Raw genomic sequence first — 16,180 nt, 5'->3', positions numbered from 1 at the left:
ATTCAGCTGCAAACGAATCCACTTTCGTCCATGTTCACACATAACATATGGCTCTTGTTAATGAATCTCCAGGCAACACTCTACAAATGAAAGTAATAAATAATTTCAGAAGGACAATTAAGTCTCCCTTCATTAACCATTTGATCATTAAGTCTGCCTTCGTTAGTAGAGGTTGGATGATCGCGTCCTGCCCAGCTGCAGCAGTCGTGATATTTCCCTGTTGCAGATAATTCGGAGTGAAGCAATGTGCACAAGTCAACATGAAACAGAGACCCACTCATGTCCTAATGAGCCTTCCTGCTTGCTGTTCGGAGTGCTCTGTGGCTTCATTATCATCACCCTCTTAATGCATAATGCTTCCATGAAAGAAATCAACACCATATCATTACACTCTAGAGAATGTCACACTCTCCCCTGCTCACCGTCTTTCTGGCTTTTTTGCCTTTTTTATCTTTTATTTGTACCTTTATCCTTCTGTCTATTTTCCTTCTCCAATCTTCACTCTTTTCTTGTCTTAATTCCCCTTTCTTCTCTCGCTTCCTTGCAAAGTCTCCTTCACACACGTTCCGCTCACTGCTGTCTTTCCTGTCATTATTTCATCAAAGAGTGCGCAGGATTAGAACAAGACTGTGTAACAAACCGACCTGACCTTGAGACTAATAGCAAATCCCTTCAGACTTGTGTCTGAATAAGCATCTGAATGAAATTACAGCATTTCCTGTTAATAGCATTTTAATGCAGCCGTTGTCATCGTTGTGGAGCCGGATGCCAAATTGATTTGTAAATTCAGAAGGCAATGATGTGTCTGAAAAGGAGATTGTTTTATGTGAGCAAAACTCTCAGTCGTCATTGCATTTCAGCAGCTTGAACAAACATATGTTCTCAGTAATTTGCATTCTAGCACTTCTTTAACAGAAAGAATGTGATTTTGTTCGCACCAAAACGGAAAATGGAGATTTCTCAAATGCTGTTAATATTGTGAAAGAGTTTAAGTGGAGCCACAATCTTTTTTTTTTGTTACTGGCAAGTACTTTAGGTTTTTAACATAACCGGGTGAAAACTAAATTGCCAACTTTCATCTTCAAGTCAAGGGCTTTCTACAGCCATATCATTCTCAAAGTCTACAATCAAGAGATATCTTCATAAATGGAAATGGGAAGTTTACAACTGGTTACACTTCAAGAACAAGACGATCAGATTTGACCTTGTCAGAGAACATCTAAAGAAGCCTGCACAGTTCTGGAAAACAACTCTTCGAGCAGATGAAACTGAGATTAACCTGTTGATGTTTTTAAGTCTTGAGTTTGGTATTATACTCATCGGCATATTGGATTGGACCATAGTTGGATGAGAGACTGAAAAGCTAAAATATCAGCTAACTCAAGCAAGGTGTATCCATATACTGTATCAGTGTATTATTCTACAGTTAGCAAGATGCTTCCACAAGCTATAGGAGTGGATAGCAGATAGCAGAGAGATCCCTGCTAACAGTGCTAGCATGTGACTTCTTAGAGCGTCTGTTAGTACAGTTAACTACATAACCAGCCATTTACAATATATCATTTCTCAGATAAATTCCTTAAAGTCCTCCAAAGGGCACAAACACCACACACATGGTGGAGAGATCGTGTTAAGTGACTTGATTCCTTAGCCTAATAAGGCTAATAATTTAAACATGCGAGCTAAAACTGAACAGTGAGAATATATTTTGGACATTTTTAAGAATGAAAGTAGCTATAGAAGCATTTTTTTGTTTTCTGGTGGACTACATGAGGCCATTAGCACAGGGATTGACTACTTTTTAGCCTCAAGTCACTATCGAGGAATTCTATTGTTTACCACACTTCCTCACATGTTTCCATTTGGTTTCATGCTACTAGCTGCTACACATATCAATGTGAGACTGGGCTGTTATCGCATGTCTGTTTGTGCATTCTGTTTGGAGACAGGCAGTACCCACGGATAAGGAGGTTTTCATATATGCAGTTAACTCATTGTGCAACTGTCACAGCTTACCACTGGGACTGAGGATGTACCTGTCACAGTGGAAAAATACAGCTCAAACAACAAACCCAGGAAAGCAATCAAGGTGGCGGTAATATGCGGGCAAATGAATATCGCACAGTGCAGCAGTTAATTCTCTAGACGTACAAGAAAGGGAAGCTGCAGCTGAATTATGGAAGCAATAAGAAGGTTTCTCGGCAATGAGTCTTCCTCACACATACACTCACCCACCGGTTCAAGAGTAACTGGATGTATGTGCAGCAATGTCGCAGAGCGTGGGAAGAGGCTTCCTGCTCTGACCTTGGAAATGGAACACACAACTTCATTAAAACCACTAGAGACACAGACAATAAGTTGTCTTCTCAGAGGAAATAAGAGTGTGTCTGTGTGTATTTGCAAGCCTCAAGCAGAGTCAAGTGGAACTGATGCTGATTGAATGAAGGGTAGAGATTTCAGTGTGTCTGTGTGTGTGTGTGTGAGTGAGAGAGAGAGAGAGAGAGAGAGAGATGTGTGCATACTAGAAGTGTTTCCTAAATTCCCTAAGGCAAAGTCATTCTATTTGCTCTCACTAGGGGAAAGCCACCACTTATCAATTTATGAATTGCCTTTCATTTTCGGCTTCTGACACACAGCGTGCAGGTGTCATTGAGCAAAATGTGCTTTTCACTTCAATGTATGATTTCCTGGCGACACAGCAGACAAAGCCACATACTGGGGTGGGGGGCACTGATGTAAAAGCATCTTAAATACTACTTGCGACAGTATCAAGCCACATTATCGAGACAAATTTGATGCCAATGTGTGTTGTCAGCGTTTTACAGTGATAGTTTTATATGGCGATTGTCTCCAAGCAAAGGTTAGCTTCAAGGAGGTCTGACAGCTGTCTAAAGGTCTCGGAGGTTCATGGATCCATAATGTTTTGTAATTACCCATCCGTGCACAAACACAATCGATAAACCTGGATGAAGCAGGTAGTTGCTGGTGAGTGAATAACTGCAGAGAAAAATTAAGACAAAATATGAGAGAAAAGACAAAAAAGTAGACTCCTCAAGGTTATTGATTAGCAGCAACAGCAATCAGGAAATGAGTGGGCAGCCCTGTAATACACAGGATGTTTCAGGCTCCAGGTTAAAATTGCAATTTGTGAAAAAACCCAGAGCACCACCTATCTAGTCTTCATCATATAAATCAATAGTACCTCATTAATTCAATTCAACCATCGATCCAACAAACAATGCAACCTGAAAACGCTCCAAAGTTTTACAAAGAGCTCATTAGGCAGTGTTACATCTGCTGTCTCACACATTCATTTTAAACCATGACTATTTGAAGGATAAATCTAGGGGACCAATGGAGGCGAGGAAGTCAGAGAATCATGCAGCTTTTAAATGAACCCGTGACTAATGCCTAGACAAACTGATGTGACAGAGACACAAGAAAGCTTGGGTAAAATTATTGCTGGTGTTTTGCATTTCCATCAGATCATTTGGAAACATCCATCACATGCAGTTTACAGATGAACTTCATGGTTCAATTGTAGCTATGCCTTTCTTTTCCACATATCCAATTTCCCTGGCAATGTGGAATTATTGCCCACATTTCTGGAGCTCTCTTATTCGCTCTAATCTCTGAGTAAAGTAGATCATGAGTTGACTGATTCTCTTTCTCATATATTTAAGAGCCCTTCAGGGGTAAAACTACAGTATACAGGCAAGCAATTTGCATGATACAACAGAAAGCAGAGTTTGTGGAGAAGATGTGCTTTTTATTGCCTTCAAATCCCATTAATCATCTCTCAGACACATTCCATGACCCAGTTTGCCGGTTCGAAATCCTATAGGGTGCAAACTGCTGATCTAGATAATATGTGTGACTATAGCTCCAGAACACTGTAAGTATGTTATACAGTACTAAAGTTTGATTTTCCTTTCATTTATTAAGTCAAAACGAAATCAACAAATGAACCTTGACAGTTGTTCCACATACACTATATTGCCAAAAGTATTCACTCATCTGCCATCACACCTTAGTGACACCCCATTCTCAATTGGATTTAATATGATGTTGGTCCACCCTATCCAGCTATAACAGCTTCTACTCTTCTGGAGATGTGTTCCACAAGGTTTAGGAGTGTGTTGGGAATTTTGACCATTCTTCCAGAAAGACATTTGTGAGGGCAGACACTGGTGTTGCCTCACAGTGTCCACTCTAATTCACCCCAGAGCTGTTCTATCGGGTTGAGGTCATTACTCTGTGCTGGCCAGTCACATTCTTCTATACCAAACTCCTTGATCTATGATATATTTTAATGGACCTTGCTTTGTGCGCTGTTGCATAGTCATGTTGGACCAGAAAGTGGTCCTCCCCAGAATGTTCCCACAAAATTGGGAGCATAAAATTGTCCAAAATGTATTGGCGTGCTGAACTTTTAAGAGTTGCGTTCACTGGAACTAACAGACGAGCCCAATTCCTGAAAAACAGCCCAAACCATAATCCCAGCTCCACTTAACTTTACACTTGGCACAATATAGTCAGACAAGTACCATTCTCCTGGCAACTGTCAAACCCAGACTTGTCCATCGGCTTGCCATACAAAGATGCACTCCAGAGGACACATCTCTACTGTTTTAGAGTTCAGCTTCGCCATGTTTTACACCAGCGGTCCCCAACCTTTTTTGCGCCACGGACCGGTTTATGTCCAACAATATTTTCACGGACCGGCCTTGAAGGTGTCGTGGATAAATACAACAAAATAAAACCAGTACCGGTAAGATTTAGTCATAACACACGGGAAAAGACCCAGGGAAACCGAGTTAACGATAAAAACGAAAAAAAAAAATAATGCTAAAAACCCTGAAGACCATGAATTTCACACCCGAGCCTCAACTCTCGCGGCGCAGTACCAAACAACTCACGGACCGATATCGGTCCGGGGGTTGGGGGCCGCTGTTTTACACCACTGCATCTGACACCTTGCATTGCACTTGGTGATCTAAGGCTTGGATGCAGTTTTGTAGAAGCAGGCTGCATTCCTCTGCTCTTGCTTTTTCTTTTTTTTTTTTACATCTGTTGCTATGGAGGTCACTGGAACATCTGAATTGATATGTATGGGCGAGTGAACATTTTTGGCAATATAGTGTAGTTCCTTTTAATAATTGAGTTAATTGTATAATTTGCGTGCCAATATTCCGCTGCCTGGTTCATGTCTGGTTTTCCACCATGTGGATGAACAAAGTTTTATCTTATTATTTCTCATGTCAGTCCCTTTGCCTCTTAGCTCTCATCCCACAGTGCAGAACTGACATGAAGATAGTGCAAAGATCTTTTAAAAACAGACAAGCAGCACAAGAGGCTCCAATAACGTCATGCTGTTCGTCTAGATTTCTCTCAGCTGTGACTGTCAGTGAGTGGCTCCCTCTGCAGCTAAGCTTGGTTAAAAAATAAAATAAAATCAGTTTTCTTGAGGATTTAGAATTTTTTCACACAATCTGTTGTTTGAATCTCTTTTGTCTGCTGTTAGATTAGAAGACGTGCGTGCACACACACACACACACACACACTCTCCCTCACTTCTGTACTTGCTTTCTGAGCCCCCTGTGTTGAGTGGGCGACTAGCTGTGACTGGCGCTGTCAGATTAGCCCATTTAAAAAAGACATATGTTTGCTTGTGAGCATGTGTGTGTCCTCCATACTATTTTCACACTGCGAGCTATGGTACATTATTCATGTTAAACCACGCAGAGAAAGATACAGTCGTGTGTCACACAATACCACCGCCACAGGCATGTGGTTGATACCATCGCACACGTACAGATAAACGCCTAAAAGACTCCCACGTGTTCGCAAATAATCACACTGGCACGCTTTACCAAACACACTGATTTGCACATTCGCCAGCGAGCACAGAAACATACCGACATGCAACGCGCTTAAAAACACGCAAAAAGACACATGCGCAGCACTAAATCGTATTAGGCAAATGAGAATGAGACGGCACAGAGGCAGAAAGGCTCTGTTCGAGCGCTGTTGCTGTGACAGATCCTGGCATAAATCATGTTTAGTTGTTGCTGTTGTTGTTTAATATGCAAATCTCCCATTTGAAGCGCGAGCTGGTTGTTAACAAGTGCATTCAATAACACATGTGCGCTCTCACAACCCTGTACGTTTTCACACGCCTGTAGCGTATGGATTTCTGAAAGTGGGCAGGTGAAAAATGCATGGCCACACCATATATACACACACACACACACACCTTGTGAAAGAGCGTGGGATAGATGTGGATGTGAAATGCCATGGGCGTCATTACTGGACTCATATTTCATAATCATATGGTTATCCATCAGGCCTGTGCAGCTAATGATGACAACAGAAGCACACACACAAACGCACTCATAGAAATATACTCTGAGAGAAAGAGAGGTACAACTGTTCTCAACCAGAGACACAAGAGCTGCTGCAAGGACACAAACATGAGCGGCACAACGATGAGGCACACCGTTGCACAGCATACACATGAGCACTCATGAGGATGCTCAATTAGGCCCACGCGTGTGATGAAGAACACAGAGACACAAAGAGATGTCCTAGCAGGGAAACATACAGCACATGTGCTCACACGCATACAAACACACATAAACACAAACTGTAAGTGAATGAAGGGTCTGTTGACAGATTTCAGCGGTAATTGATACCCGTGTTTGGCAGCCATTTTTATCTGGCTCAAACCACAAGCCGGGAATGATCTAAGCTGCACAGCAGAAACATATGCACACACACACACACTCACACACACACACAAAAACCCTTTTCTTACAAGCATCACTTGACACATCTTGACACATCTCTCTCGCTCACACAAACACACATGCACACACACATAGACACACACATCTGAACATGAGATAAAATCACACTTTAGGCTTTGAAAGGCAAAACCAAACACTCCAAAAATTCTCTCTCTCTCTTCTGCCTCGCTGAACTTGCAGCATTGAAAAGAGCTGTAGCCAAGCCCCACCCCCTCCCACCACCACCACCCTGTGTAACTTGTATTCTCGAGCCAAATATGAACACAAAATGCAAAAAAGAGAGGATAGGAAGGGAGAAGGGAAAAGAAACAACAACAACAACAAAAATAAAGCGGCTCGGTCGTGTGTCAATTCTTACCTTAAACAGGCGCAGGATGTTGGCCACCATAATCGACACCGAGCTGGCTGCAGCTCCGATGACTCCTACGATTTTATCCGGCTTGGTGAAGATTGGAGGGTCTCCGTTGGCACAGCGGACATCCGATCCATCCCTCTCTATCAAGGCCTGTACAAACGTCAGGGACTGCTCCAGAGCGTACGTGTCCCTGGAGCAGGTATCCAAGATCCGGGCCCCCAGTGTGATGTTGGGTAGCAGTTCGGGGTCCTTGTTGATCAGGTCGATGGCGAACATCATGGCCTCCAAGCGGTGGATGCCCTTTTCCTTTTTTAGTTCGCCACATGGCGTGCCACGGTCCCCTCTGGCGTGCACTGGAAATAATCCGCCAAGTATAATATCGCCATCTAGTCGGATGGAGTGGGCGTACTCTGGTGCCGCCTGAGGGTCTGTGGGGATTCGCTGAGGGGAGGCGACGGGAATGAGCCAAGTGTAAGAAGTAGCCACGAGGAGGAAGATGAAGGAGGGAGACAAGGGGTAGGAAACCGGTCTCCACTGTGGTTCCATGATCAATGAAGAAGTTAACAAAGGAGATCTCTGAGGAGGGATTCCAAAACTGAGAGTTCTGGAATGAATATAAATGTTGGGCCTTTCTACTGGTCGATAAAGGAGGGGTAAAGGACCCCAGAGATGGAGCTAACCGAGCCCCATGAGGAAATCATAATCCAAAAGACAGCACAGAAACAAAAAAGCTAAACAAACAAACTAAACAAAAAAAACAGCGGTAGTGCAAAAATGTGTCAGTGAATTTGAAGAAATCTATTTAGGGAGTAAAGCGTGTAATCCACAAGTCACATCTTCAGTAGAGCCTGTTGGAGAGAGACAGAAACAGGATGTCTGAGTGCCCAATGTGATGTGAACATCAAGCTTGCTGCAAGGATGTAAGGTCCACCTGACAAACATGTGTAAAACCACTCAAGGGCAAGGAAAAAATGCACTGAAATATATCAAAAAAATAAGCACAACAAATGCGCTGATGCTCATTCGCCAGCACGCTCACATGGGCATATTCTTTCCAGCGGAACTGTCAGAATTTGCACTTCAGTTCTATAATTGAAATCCCAAAGTCTGCCAGTTCATAATCACCTCTACACACTCACACATACACATAGTCTCTTGTCTTGGCATATCGATGAGTGGAACAGCTGCTAAAATGACAGCACAGAAACCTTTTGGCGAGCTCCTCGGGCTATCCGCACGAAGGCACGTGGATACCTGCTTGTGGAGGGAGAGGAAGAGAGCCGGGGGAAGCAGCAGGGGAGAGACAGAGGAGACACAGACGGTGAAAAAGATGAAGATAAGGGAGGAGAGACAGAAAGGCAAAGCATGTAAGACAGAGAGGGAGAAACAGAGTCAGCGGTGAAAAAGACAGAGAGCGCTGCTGTTGAGCAAGTGTGCTGCATCATTCAAACACCTGCTGTTTCTGCTGCAGTTAAATGAACACATTACATCCAGTGCAAAACTCTCTCTCACACACACACACGTGCACAGAGCTTCAAATCATAACAGGTAGCATTAATGTTGAGTCCCTTTCTGGAGAAGATCCTGCAAGATGACACCAGATTACTACCCTAAACTCACTCCTGTAGGGAGAGTTGTAGCTCTATCTATGGTGAGCAATGCTGCATTTAGCAGTCATGTTGAAGAACATGACTTTAAAAGTCGCTTTAAAACTTGGTTTTGACAAACGTGTTGATTTCTACATGATAGGTGTGCTAATGTGCTTCCATTAGTTCATGCCTCAGGGGATTTAATTTCTAATTCGACCCTGATCTAAAATCATAGATTTTATTTTGCACTAATGCTGCATGAAGAGGTAATTTATGCAAATTTGGTAATGCCCCTAAGTAATTGAACCCTAAGTGGGTTAATTAATCTATAACTTAACAGATTTAGTGAAAAAACATTTGTCCCATCCATTTTTTTAAGAAATCTATTGTTTAAAGCATCAGATATACAATTCACTAGCATTTAAGACCAACCGAGGGTGTTTGGTTGATATACACTCATCAGTCACTTCATTAGGTACACCTGTTCAGCTGCTCATTAATGCAAACATCTAATCATCCAATCAAATGGAAGAAATCCTGTTCATTTAAGCAGGTAAACATGATTGAGACAACTTGGCGAAGTTCAAACTAAGTATAAGAATGGCAACAATAAAAGGTGATTTAGGTGACTTTGAGCATGGCGTAGCTGTTTGGCTTTTCCCACACAACCATCTCCAGGGTTTACAGAGAATGGTCAAAAAAAAGAAAAGACAGAAAAATAACTTTTTCAAGGGTGAGAGGAGATTGGCCAGACTGCTCTGAGCTGATAACAAGGCAACAGTGGCTCAAATCACTGGTTACTCAAAAAAGTAAGTGAATTACTGAATTTTATTTTAAAAACATTACCTGCCTTTGTTACCTGTTAAAGTTCAGGTGCCGGCTGCTTATTGGGGTGAGCACATACTCTGGGTTCTTTGCTGGCATAGCCTTAGCATACTGTCTGTGCAGATGCTTGGAAAGAGCCATATGATGCTGCTGTTTCTGTCCTGTCTGTTTACATTTTGCACTATTGTCCTTTTGTAAAATAAAATGAAAGCAGTGTTCACACTTCCACTCCTCAAAAATTATAGATCAATCCAACATTTTTCTGCACAGAACATGAAATCGCTGACTGGAACAGCTGGAAGAAAAAAGCTTCTTCTTTTTTCCTTTTTTTTTTAGTCCGCCCCACTAAAAGAACTGTTTTAGTGGACTGAAGAACCGTTGTATGAGGTATGTATGGACATATTGTAAATGTAATGTAATTAATGAACTTAGTACAGTAACATGTTACATTACTGTATTAATGAAAAATGTAGTGTGACAACAGTGGTATGCAGAAGAGCATCTCTGAACGCACAACACTTCAAATCTGTAAGCAGATGGGCTGCAGCAGAAGACCACACCAGGTGCCACTTCTGCCATCTAAGAACATGAAACTGAGGCTTCAGTTTGCATGAGCTCACTAAAAATTTCTTGGTCTGATTGTCTTGATTTCTCTTGCAAAATTTGAATGGTAGCATCAGAGTTTGGCGTAAACAACATGAAAGCATTCATCCATCCTGCCTTGTGTCCGTGGATCACGCTGGTGGTGCTGGTGTGATGTGGGATATTTTCTTTGTATTGTTGAAATACCAAAGTCTACCTGTGTTGTTGCTGACCATATCATGGTCATCAAACCTCTGAGCAATGTTTCCAGCACCTCGATGAATCGACATCACGAAGAATTAAGTCAGCTATGAAAGCAAAAGGGGGGGTCCATCTTTGTATAGCAAGGTGTACATAATGAAGTGACCAGCGAGTGTAAATCTTATTACATCATTTGCACACATTTAGGCCATCACTCTCAAACGTCTTTATTATAGTTGTCCTGCTTACCCAAATACACACAAGCGTTTCTTTTGAGGTGGCCTATTTCACACAGCCAATCCCGTTAATTGGCCGCATAGTTCTTTTCATCCTTATCTTCTTCCCTTAGAGAATAGTGTCTCAGCACAAGTAAACTACTGAGTTGTATCCTAATGTTAAAGGAAGACTTTAGGAGGAACATCTTACTCATTTTCTAACAAAGAGTCAGGTGAGGCCATGTCTGTGCGTTAAACAGAAGCCAGCAGACTATATCAAGACTGAGAACGGGTGGAAACACTAAGAAGTTGCCAGGATATTTTCCACCCACACCTTACGCAAATGATAATGACTATGCAACAGGCTAGCCATTTCCCCCTGTTTCCAGTCTTTACAGTAAATTCAACTAACTGGCTGCTGGCTGTCGCTTTATATTTAGTGTATGCACGTGTGAGTCGTACTGTGAAGGTAAATAAGCATAAACATTTCCTGGAGAAAATAACAGATGTGTGAGAATTCATATTTTAAAACATGCTCAATCTTTCCTTTTTCAAGCGTTAAAGCTTGGAATAAACAGCACATATGTGATAACCTAGACAATACTGGACCTGAAGGTACCACCTACACCAACACTGGGTCAGTGAGTCATTACAGCCTTGCCTATATCATCTTGTAAGAGTTTTTCATATTAAATGACTCTAGATTTGCAGTTTCTTCTTTTTGCAACGATAGTTTATCGCTGTGAAAGCTGCAACTATACTGTATAGAATGAATCTGCCTGTTTGCCAGTGTGTGGTCACTTTGACATCCCTGCTTTATTTGCATATCCTCAACCGTGCATCTAGAATTTGATTTCTTATGGGTTTTGTTTTTTACCTACCACAAGAGGAGATTGGCCCATTTTCAATCCTGACCATTTATTATGTAAAATAGCCCTTAAAAAACACTAAATGCATTAGTTTAACTTAAACATTTGCGCTACCAATACTGAAATATCCAGCACTCCTTAGGATTTGGCTACAGTACTCATAATCTTGAACTGTGTATGTCTGCTGGCCCATTAATCAAATCCCAGAGCAGTTTTCAAAAAAGATTTCTCACCATCTCCCCATAAAACAACAGCATAGCCTTCCTGTAATGAAAGCCAAGCATCATTTAAAGACTTCTGAACCATTCTGCGGACCTGTTTGATTTCCCCCACGGGAGGCCTAACAGGTTCTGGACTCAGATCTCATCCCAGCGTGAGGTGCACTCTTGAAGAATCCATTTATAATTCGATTCTGTCCCAATTAATTCATCAGTTTCTCTCCACTCTAAATGGAATTAGGTCAAAGCCACTCATATGACCAAGCCCCCGCTACGATTAAAAACCCTGCTTTATATAGGTTATCCAGTTCTGATTCATCTAACAGTGTTCTCCCTGCAACATTGTGTGTTCGACACTTTTTGCCTTGAATTCAAGCAGATAATGGGTTAAAATTGAGGCCTGGGGCCCCCCAGTCATTAAGCCGCACTAGATTATAGCTAGCTCAACTCTACGTCTGAGTATATTCCAACGGGGTCCAATAAACTGCCGTACAGCTTTCTGTCAATCCTTTTGCCTGCTTTTTGCTTCTTTTTTTTTAGTTCATCCTTGCAGCTCTTAGCACTTGGCAGACATCTGATATTCCCAAACAGGGAGCAAACTGCATGAATATTTTTAAAACCAGAAAGGGGGCATTTATGACTTAAAAAAAACCAGCTACACTGGTTCAAGATGTAACTACATGCAAACGTCTCAGGAGGGGCACTAAAAAAAACACAGATCAGGGCAACGTGTGAACGTCTCGTGACTGAGCTGAGGCCCCGAGGTTATTAAAAGTTTCCTGTCTCATTTACACTCGCGCCCTCTGAGGATTATCAAGTTTAAGAGGTGAAAAGACATCCTTTGTCTGCACGCTCCTGAAGCAGCACTACACACCTGAGCTTAAGCTGTTCTTAACCAGTTTGGCTTATGCTGTTCTTAACCAGTTTGGCTACCGCTCTTTGGCTTTCCAATCGGAGCCCCTGTCACACTCTGAAGGCTCAAAAATCTGCTTTTTTTCTCTCCTCTCCCATGTGGCAGCCTAGAAGGAGGCAGGAGAAATCCCGAAGAAGGAGGCTCCCGCTGTTGTGACGCTTATGTGCTCAACGATGAAGTGTGTTAACCCCCCCACCCTCCAAAAGGCTGCAGCTGGCTCATCACTCTTTTTAATTCACACCCACGGCTGGCTGTCTACGAGCCTGTTGCCCACTTCTGGCTGTGTAGTCGAGTAGGGAGGTTTGGGGGGGGGGGGGTATATATCTTTTCTTCACTCCTCACTTTTTTCCAGATTCTTCCTTCTCCCCTTCCCTCCATTTCTCTCTCTCTTTATTCCCTACCACGCTCTGCCTCTCTGCCACCGTCTCGTCTGCCTCGCTGCTGCATCGCATCACCTTCTACAGGCCGTCTCCATCTCTCTTGAGAGTGCACTGCTCTTTTCAGAAAGTGATAGCTTTTCTGCTGCCCTGTCCTCTCCCCCATCTTCCCCTCCTGTCTCCCCCCCTCCACCTTCCCCTTAAGTAGGTGTTCCTTTGAGTGCCTCATCCAACAATTGCGATCAGCCTCTTCACCACCCCCTCCTTCATCTTCTCACATACATGCCTCGTTTTATTCCTCCCTTCTCTCGCTGTCACTTTATTTTATTATTTTTTTCTATTTTAGCTGTTTCATAGGCCACCGGAGCACTAAAAAAAGTGGTGATTCCCTCAAAACACACACACACACTCACACAAATCTTTGGATCCGACTTCCGCTCAGCCTGTTATAACCCCAACCAAGGCTATAGATAAATAAATGAAATGTGGCTGAACTTGAATGCATTTTTTTTCTCTTGGTCTCCTCTCCAAACACTCCAAACATAGTTCACATTACCCCTGAATGCTACCTCCAGAGGGGGAAAACACTTTTCTTAGTCCTTTAAAACCTTTTTGATTGTTTCCATTCTCAGCACACATCAGTGGGGCACGCAGAAAAAAGCTCATGCATCCCTTTAAAACACACACACACACACACACACATGCTTCTCATGTGATTAAGTCATGTGTCAGAAGATAACGCAGAGCTCAGGTTCAAAAATAAGACTGTGCGAGATCAAAGTCTAGGGGTGTGTGTGCTCATTATGCAGCCCTTTGGGCTTCATTCAGTACAGCAGTGGTGGTATTCTGATTGCAGCCTAATTAAGACACTGCCATCCTCAGTAAAAGCAGAGAAACACCCGTGCAATGATATCTGGAAGAGCAAAATTCATGCTCATTATATCACATCTCTATTTTTTCCCCTAACACACATCCACGCAATTCTGAGTAAAACACACCTTTTAACGGGTACTGTTAGAGCATGTACTCACCCAGCCACCACCGTGGGGAAATCCACGAGAGAGAGAGAGAATAAAAAATGCATAAAACAATAAAATCCCGCAAGAAGTAAGAAGCAGTGAAACTGAGACAATGAATAACACAGACTGGTCAAAACCATTCAGCAGAGGAATGTGTGTGTGAGAGAAAGAGAGAGACAGAGAGGAAAAGGTGGGAAACACACACACACACACCCTCGCTGAGAAATGCAAAAGAGATCAGCGGATTTAGTAACGTGGAGAAAAGAATCTGCGTGTTTAGATACCTCGGAAATGAGAAAATCAAATCATCCGCCAGTGTGCGAGCGGTGATGCTCCGGCTCCAGCCTCCCCCGCAGGCTCCGTGGGGTCCCTGTCCGTCTAAAGCAACTTCCTTGCGGAACTCAGCAGTTTCACCTCCACCCTCACACACGCACACACACAAACAATATATATGTATCTGTATATCCTGAAGTAAAAATTTGTTTGTTCCACAACAGAAAAAGGAATTTGAAGACAATTTAGACAATCCTCATGGCGAAGACTGGAGAAACGAGCAGATCTGTGCAGCTGCCACACAAGAGAGAAAAAAAACAAGAAAAAAAGAAAAAAGAAAAAGTGTTCTGTCGTGACCAACAGCGCTGATTTAGGGGCTCAAAATCAACTATTAACTCCGCACTTGTTAATGGAGACAATAGAGGGAGGCTGCCTGTAATGAAGTCGATGCCCAGGAATGAATCTCAGACACAGAGAGATGTGGAGAGAGGGAGAAAGAGAGAGGGAGAGGAGAGGGTGATGAAGGGGGGGGGGGCAGAGTGCAGGAATTCATCATGCGCGGACTCTCGTCAGTAACGATCAATAACGCCGTTAAAACCCACCTGATTGTTATCCGCTCCTTCTCTAAGCTTTCCGCACTTTGCGCATAAACCCTTCCCGTGAAGTCCGCTCGCGCTGCTCCGCGGACGCGCGCGCACACTAACACCACCAACACCCCCCCTTCTCCAGGTTGTCGGTGCTGAAAAGGACAGCGCACGACACGAAACTGCCACACGAAGCGCGAACCCCCCCCTCCCCAGCTCTACGTGAAACATATGTATTGGAGGCGTCGGGTCTGCCCCTGCCGCCCGCACCAAATCATCCTCTAATTGCGCCACTGTCGTCCAGCAGAATCCACCCATTCAATCAAGTTTATTACCAATCAATCGGATCGATTGTTTCCACAGTGGAAGGCTTTGGTTATTAGAACACGTTAATAAGTCATCAGAATATGCTCGGGCGGTTGTGCCACACTCTTAATTGCTTCAACTTCAGTCCGTTTTTTTGTGTGTTTTTTTTTTAACTGCGCCCATTGATTCCCCCTTCCACACACCCCTCCTCTTCCTCTTTGTACAATCATAGCGCCATGGTTCTTTGTGGTGAATGGAATTAAACAAATGAACCGCATCCCATCTGCTGTGTAATAACAATTTGATAAGCTGTGTGGAGTCAGAAACCAGGCAATTGAAACAGACCCGGGTGTTCCCTCATGTGACAGCGTGTAAGATGTGCGCAACACGTCCAATTTGTGGCTTTTCCGATTCGGAGGGAGGTGCATAGACGCGGAGCAATGGCACCATCTAGCGGTGGATGTTCTGTAATTGCAACAGGAAAGGGGCAGGTCAGCGTTATCAAATTCTTAAAAAAAAAAAAAAGGAAAGAAAGAAAGAAAAAAAGAAAAAAGAAAAAGTCATGACAGGAGTTGAAGAAAACAGTTTTGAAGTTTTTCTTTTTATAAATTTGTACATCAGCTTCAGCAGCACACTTTTTAATTTTATGGACTCAATTGGCCAATGTAAGAAGTGAACTAAAATGAGCTTTCAAGTTAAAATGTTACCTTCATGTCTACACTAGTAATGGGCACATTTTGTTTCATCTCCTTTAATGTTATACTTCTGTACATAAGTTTGTTAGTTTGTTTATTTTTTTCAGGTCCCCTTAGCTCAGAACTTTGAAGTAAATCCTGTAACAGTGATGACTAAACTCTCTTCACATGCCAAATTCCTTTCAGTTCATTTTCAAAATCTTATTCAAAAACGTTGCATTTGCTCATTTTTATATTGTTATGGTACAAACAGCTGTAGTAAGTAAAACTTATTAAAAAGAGCTTTCATTTTTAGATAGGACTACTAAAACTGGAGTAAGTGACAGATTTGTATCGGGCAGCTTTAACGT

The 16,180-nt window shown here is 42.7% G+C and overlaps 1 protein-coding gene and 1 long non-coding RNA gene across 7 annotated transcripts in view; one reads left to right on the top strand and one right to left on the bottom strand.

The window, feature by feature from the left end:
• Positions 1-15,010, bottom strand: part of grm8a (glutamate receptor, metabotropic 8a) — a 274,028-nt gene extending 259,018 nt beyond the window's left edge. The window contains exons 1-2 of one of the 4 annotated variants that reach the window (XM_025899725.1): positions 14,848-15,010; positions 7,168-8,012 (exon numbers count right to left, since the gene is read on the bottom strand). In XM_025899725.1, the coding sequence (XP_025755510.1) occupies positions 7,168-7,710 (543 nt within the window). In that variant the 5' untranslated portion in view covers positions 7,711-8,012; positions 14,848-15,010. Of the gene's footprint in view, positions 1-7,167; positions 8,013-13,984; positions 14,217-14,256; positions 14,763-14,847 lie in introns of those variants that run through there. The other 3 variants (XM_005455654.4, XM_005455656.4, XM_025899726.1) reach the window with 3 other exon arrangements.
• Positions 8,033-12,657, top strand: LOC106098637 (uncharacterized). 3 transcript variants are annotated; one of them, XR_003214589.1, is made up of 3 exons: positions 8,033-9,562; positions 9,915-9,965; positions 10,052-12,657. It is a non-coding gene; the product is annotated as an uncharacterized LOC106098637 (long non-coding RNA). The 3 variants fall into 3 exon arrangements; XR_001224914.3 differs by having other exon boundaries at positions 9,849-9,965; XR_003214588.1 differs by having other exon boundaries at positions 9,849-12,657.
• Positions 15,011-16,180: the final 1,170 nt, after the last annotated feature.

This window comes from Oreochromis niloticus, linkage group LG17 (assembly GCF_001858045.2).
Source record: "Oreochromis niloticus isolate F11D_XX linkage group LG17, O_niloticus_UMD_NMBU, whole genome shotgun sequence".
In the NCBI taxonomy this organism is placed as follows: Eukaryota; Metazoa; Chordata; class Actinopteri; order Cichliformes; family Cichlidae; genus Oreochromis; species Oreochromis niloticus.
This window is presented reverse-complemented; position numbering and strand designations above follow the sequence as displayed.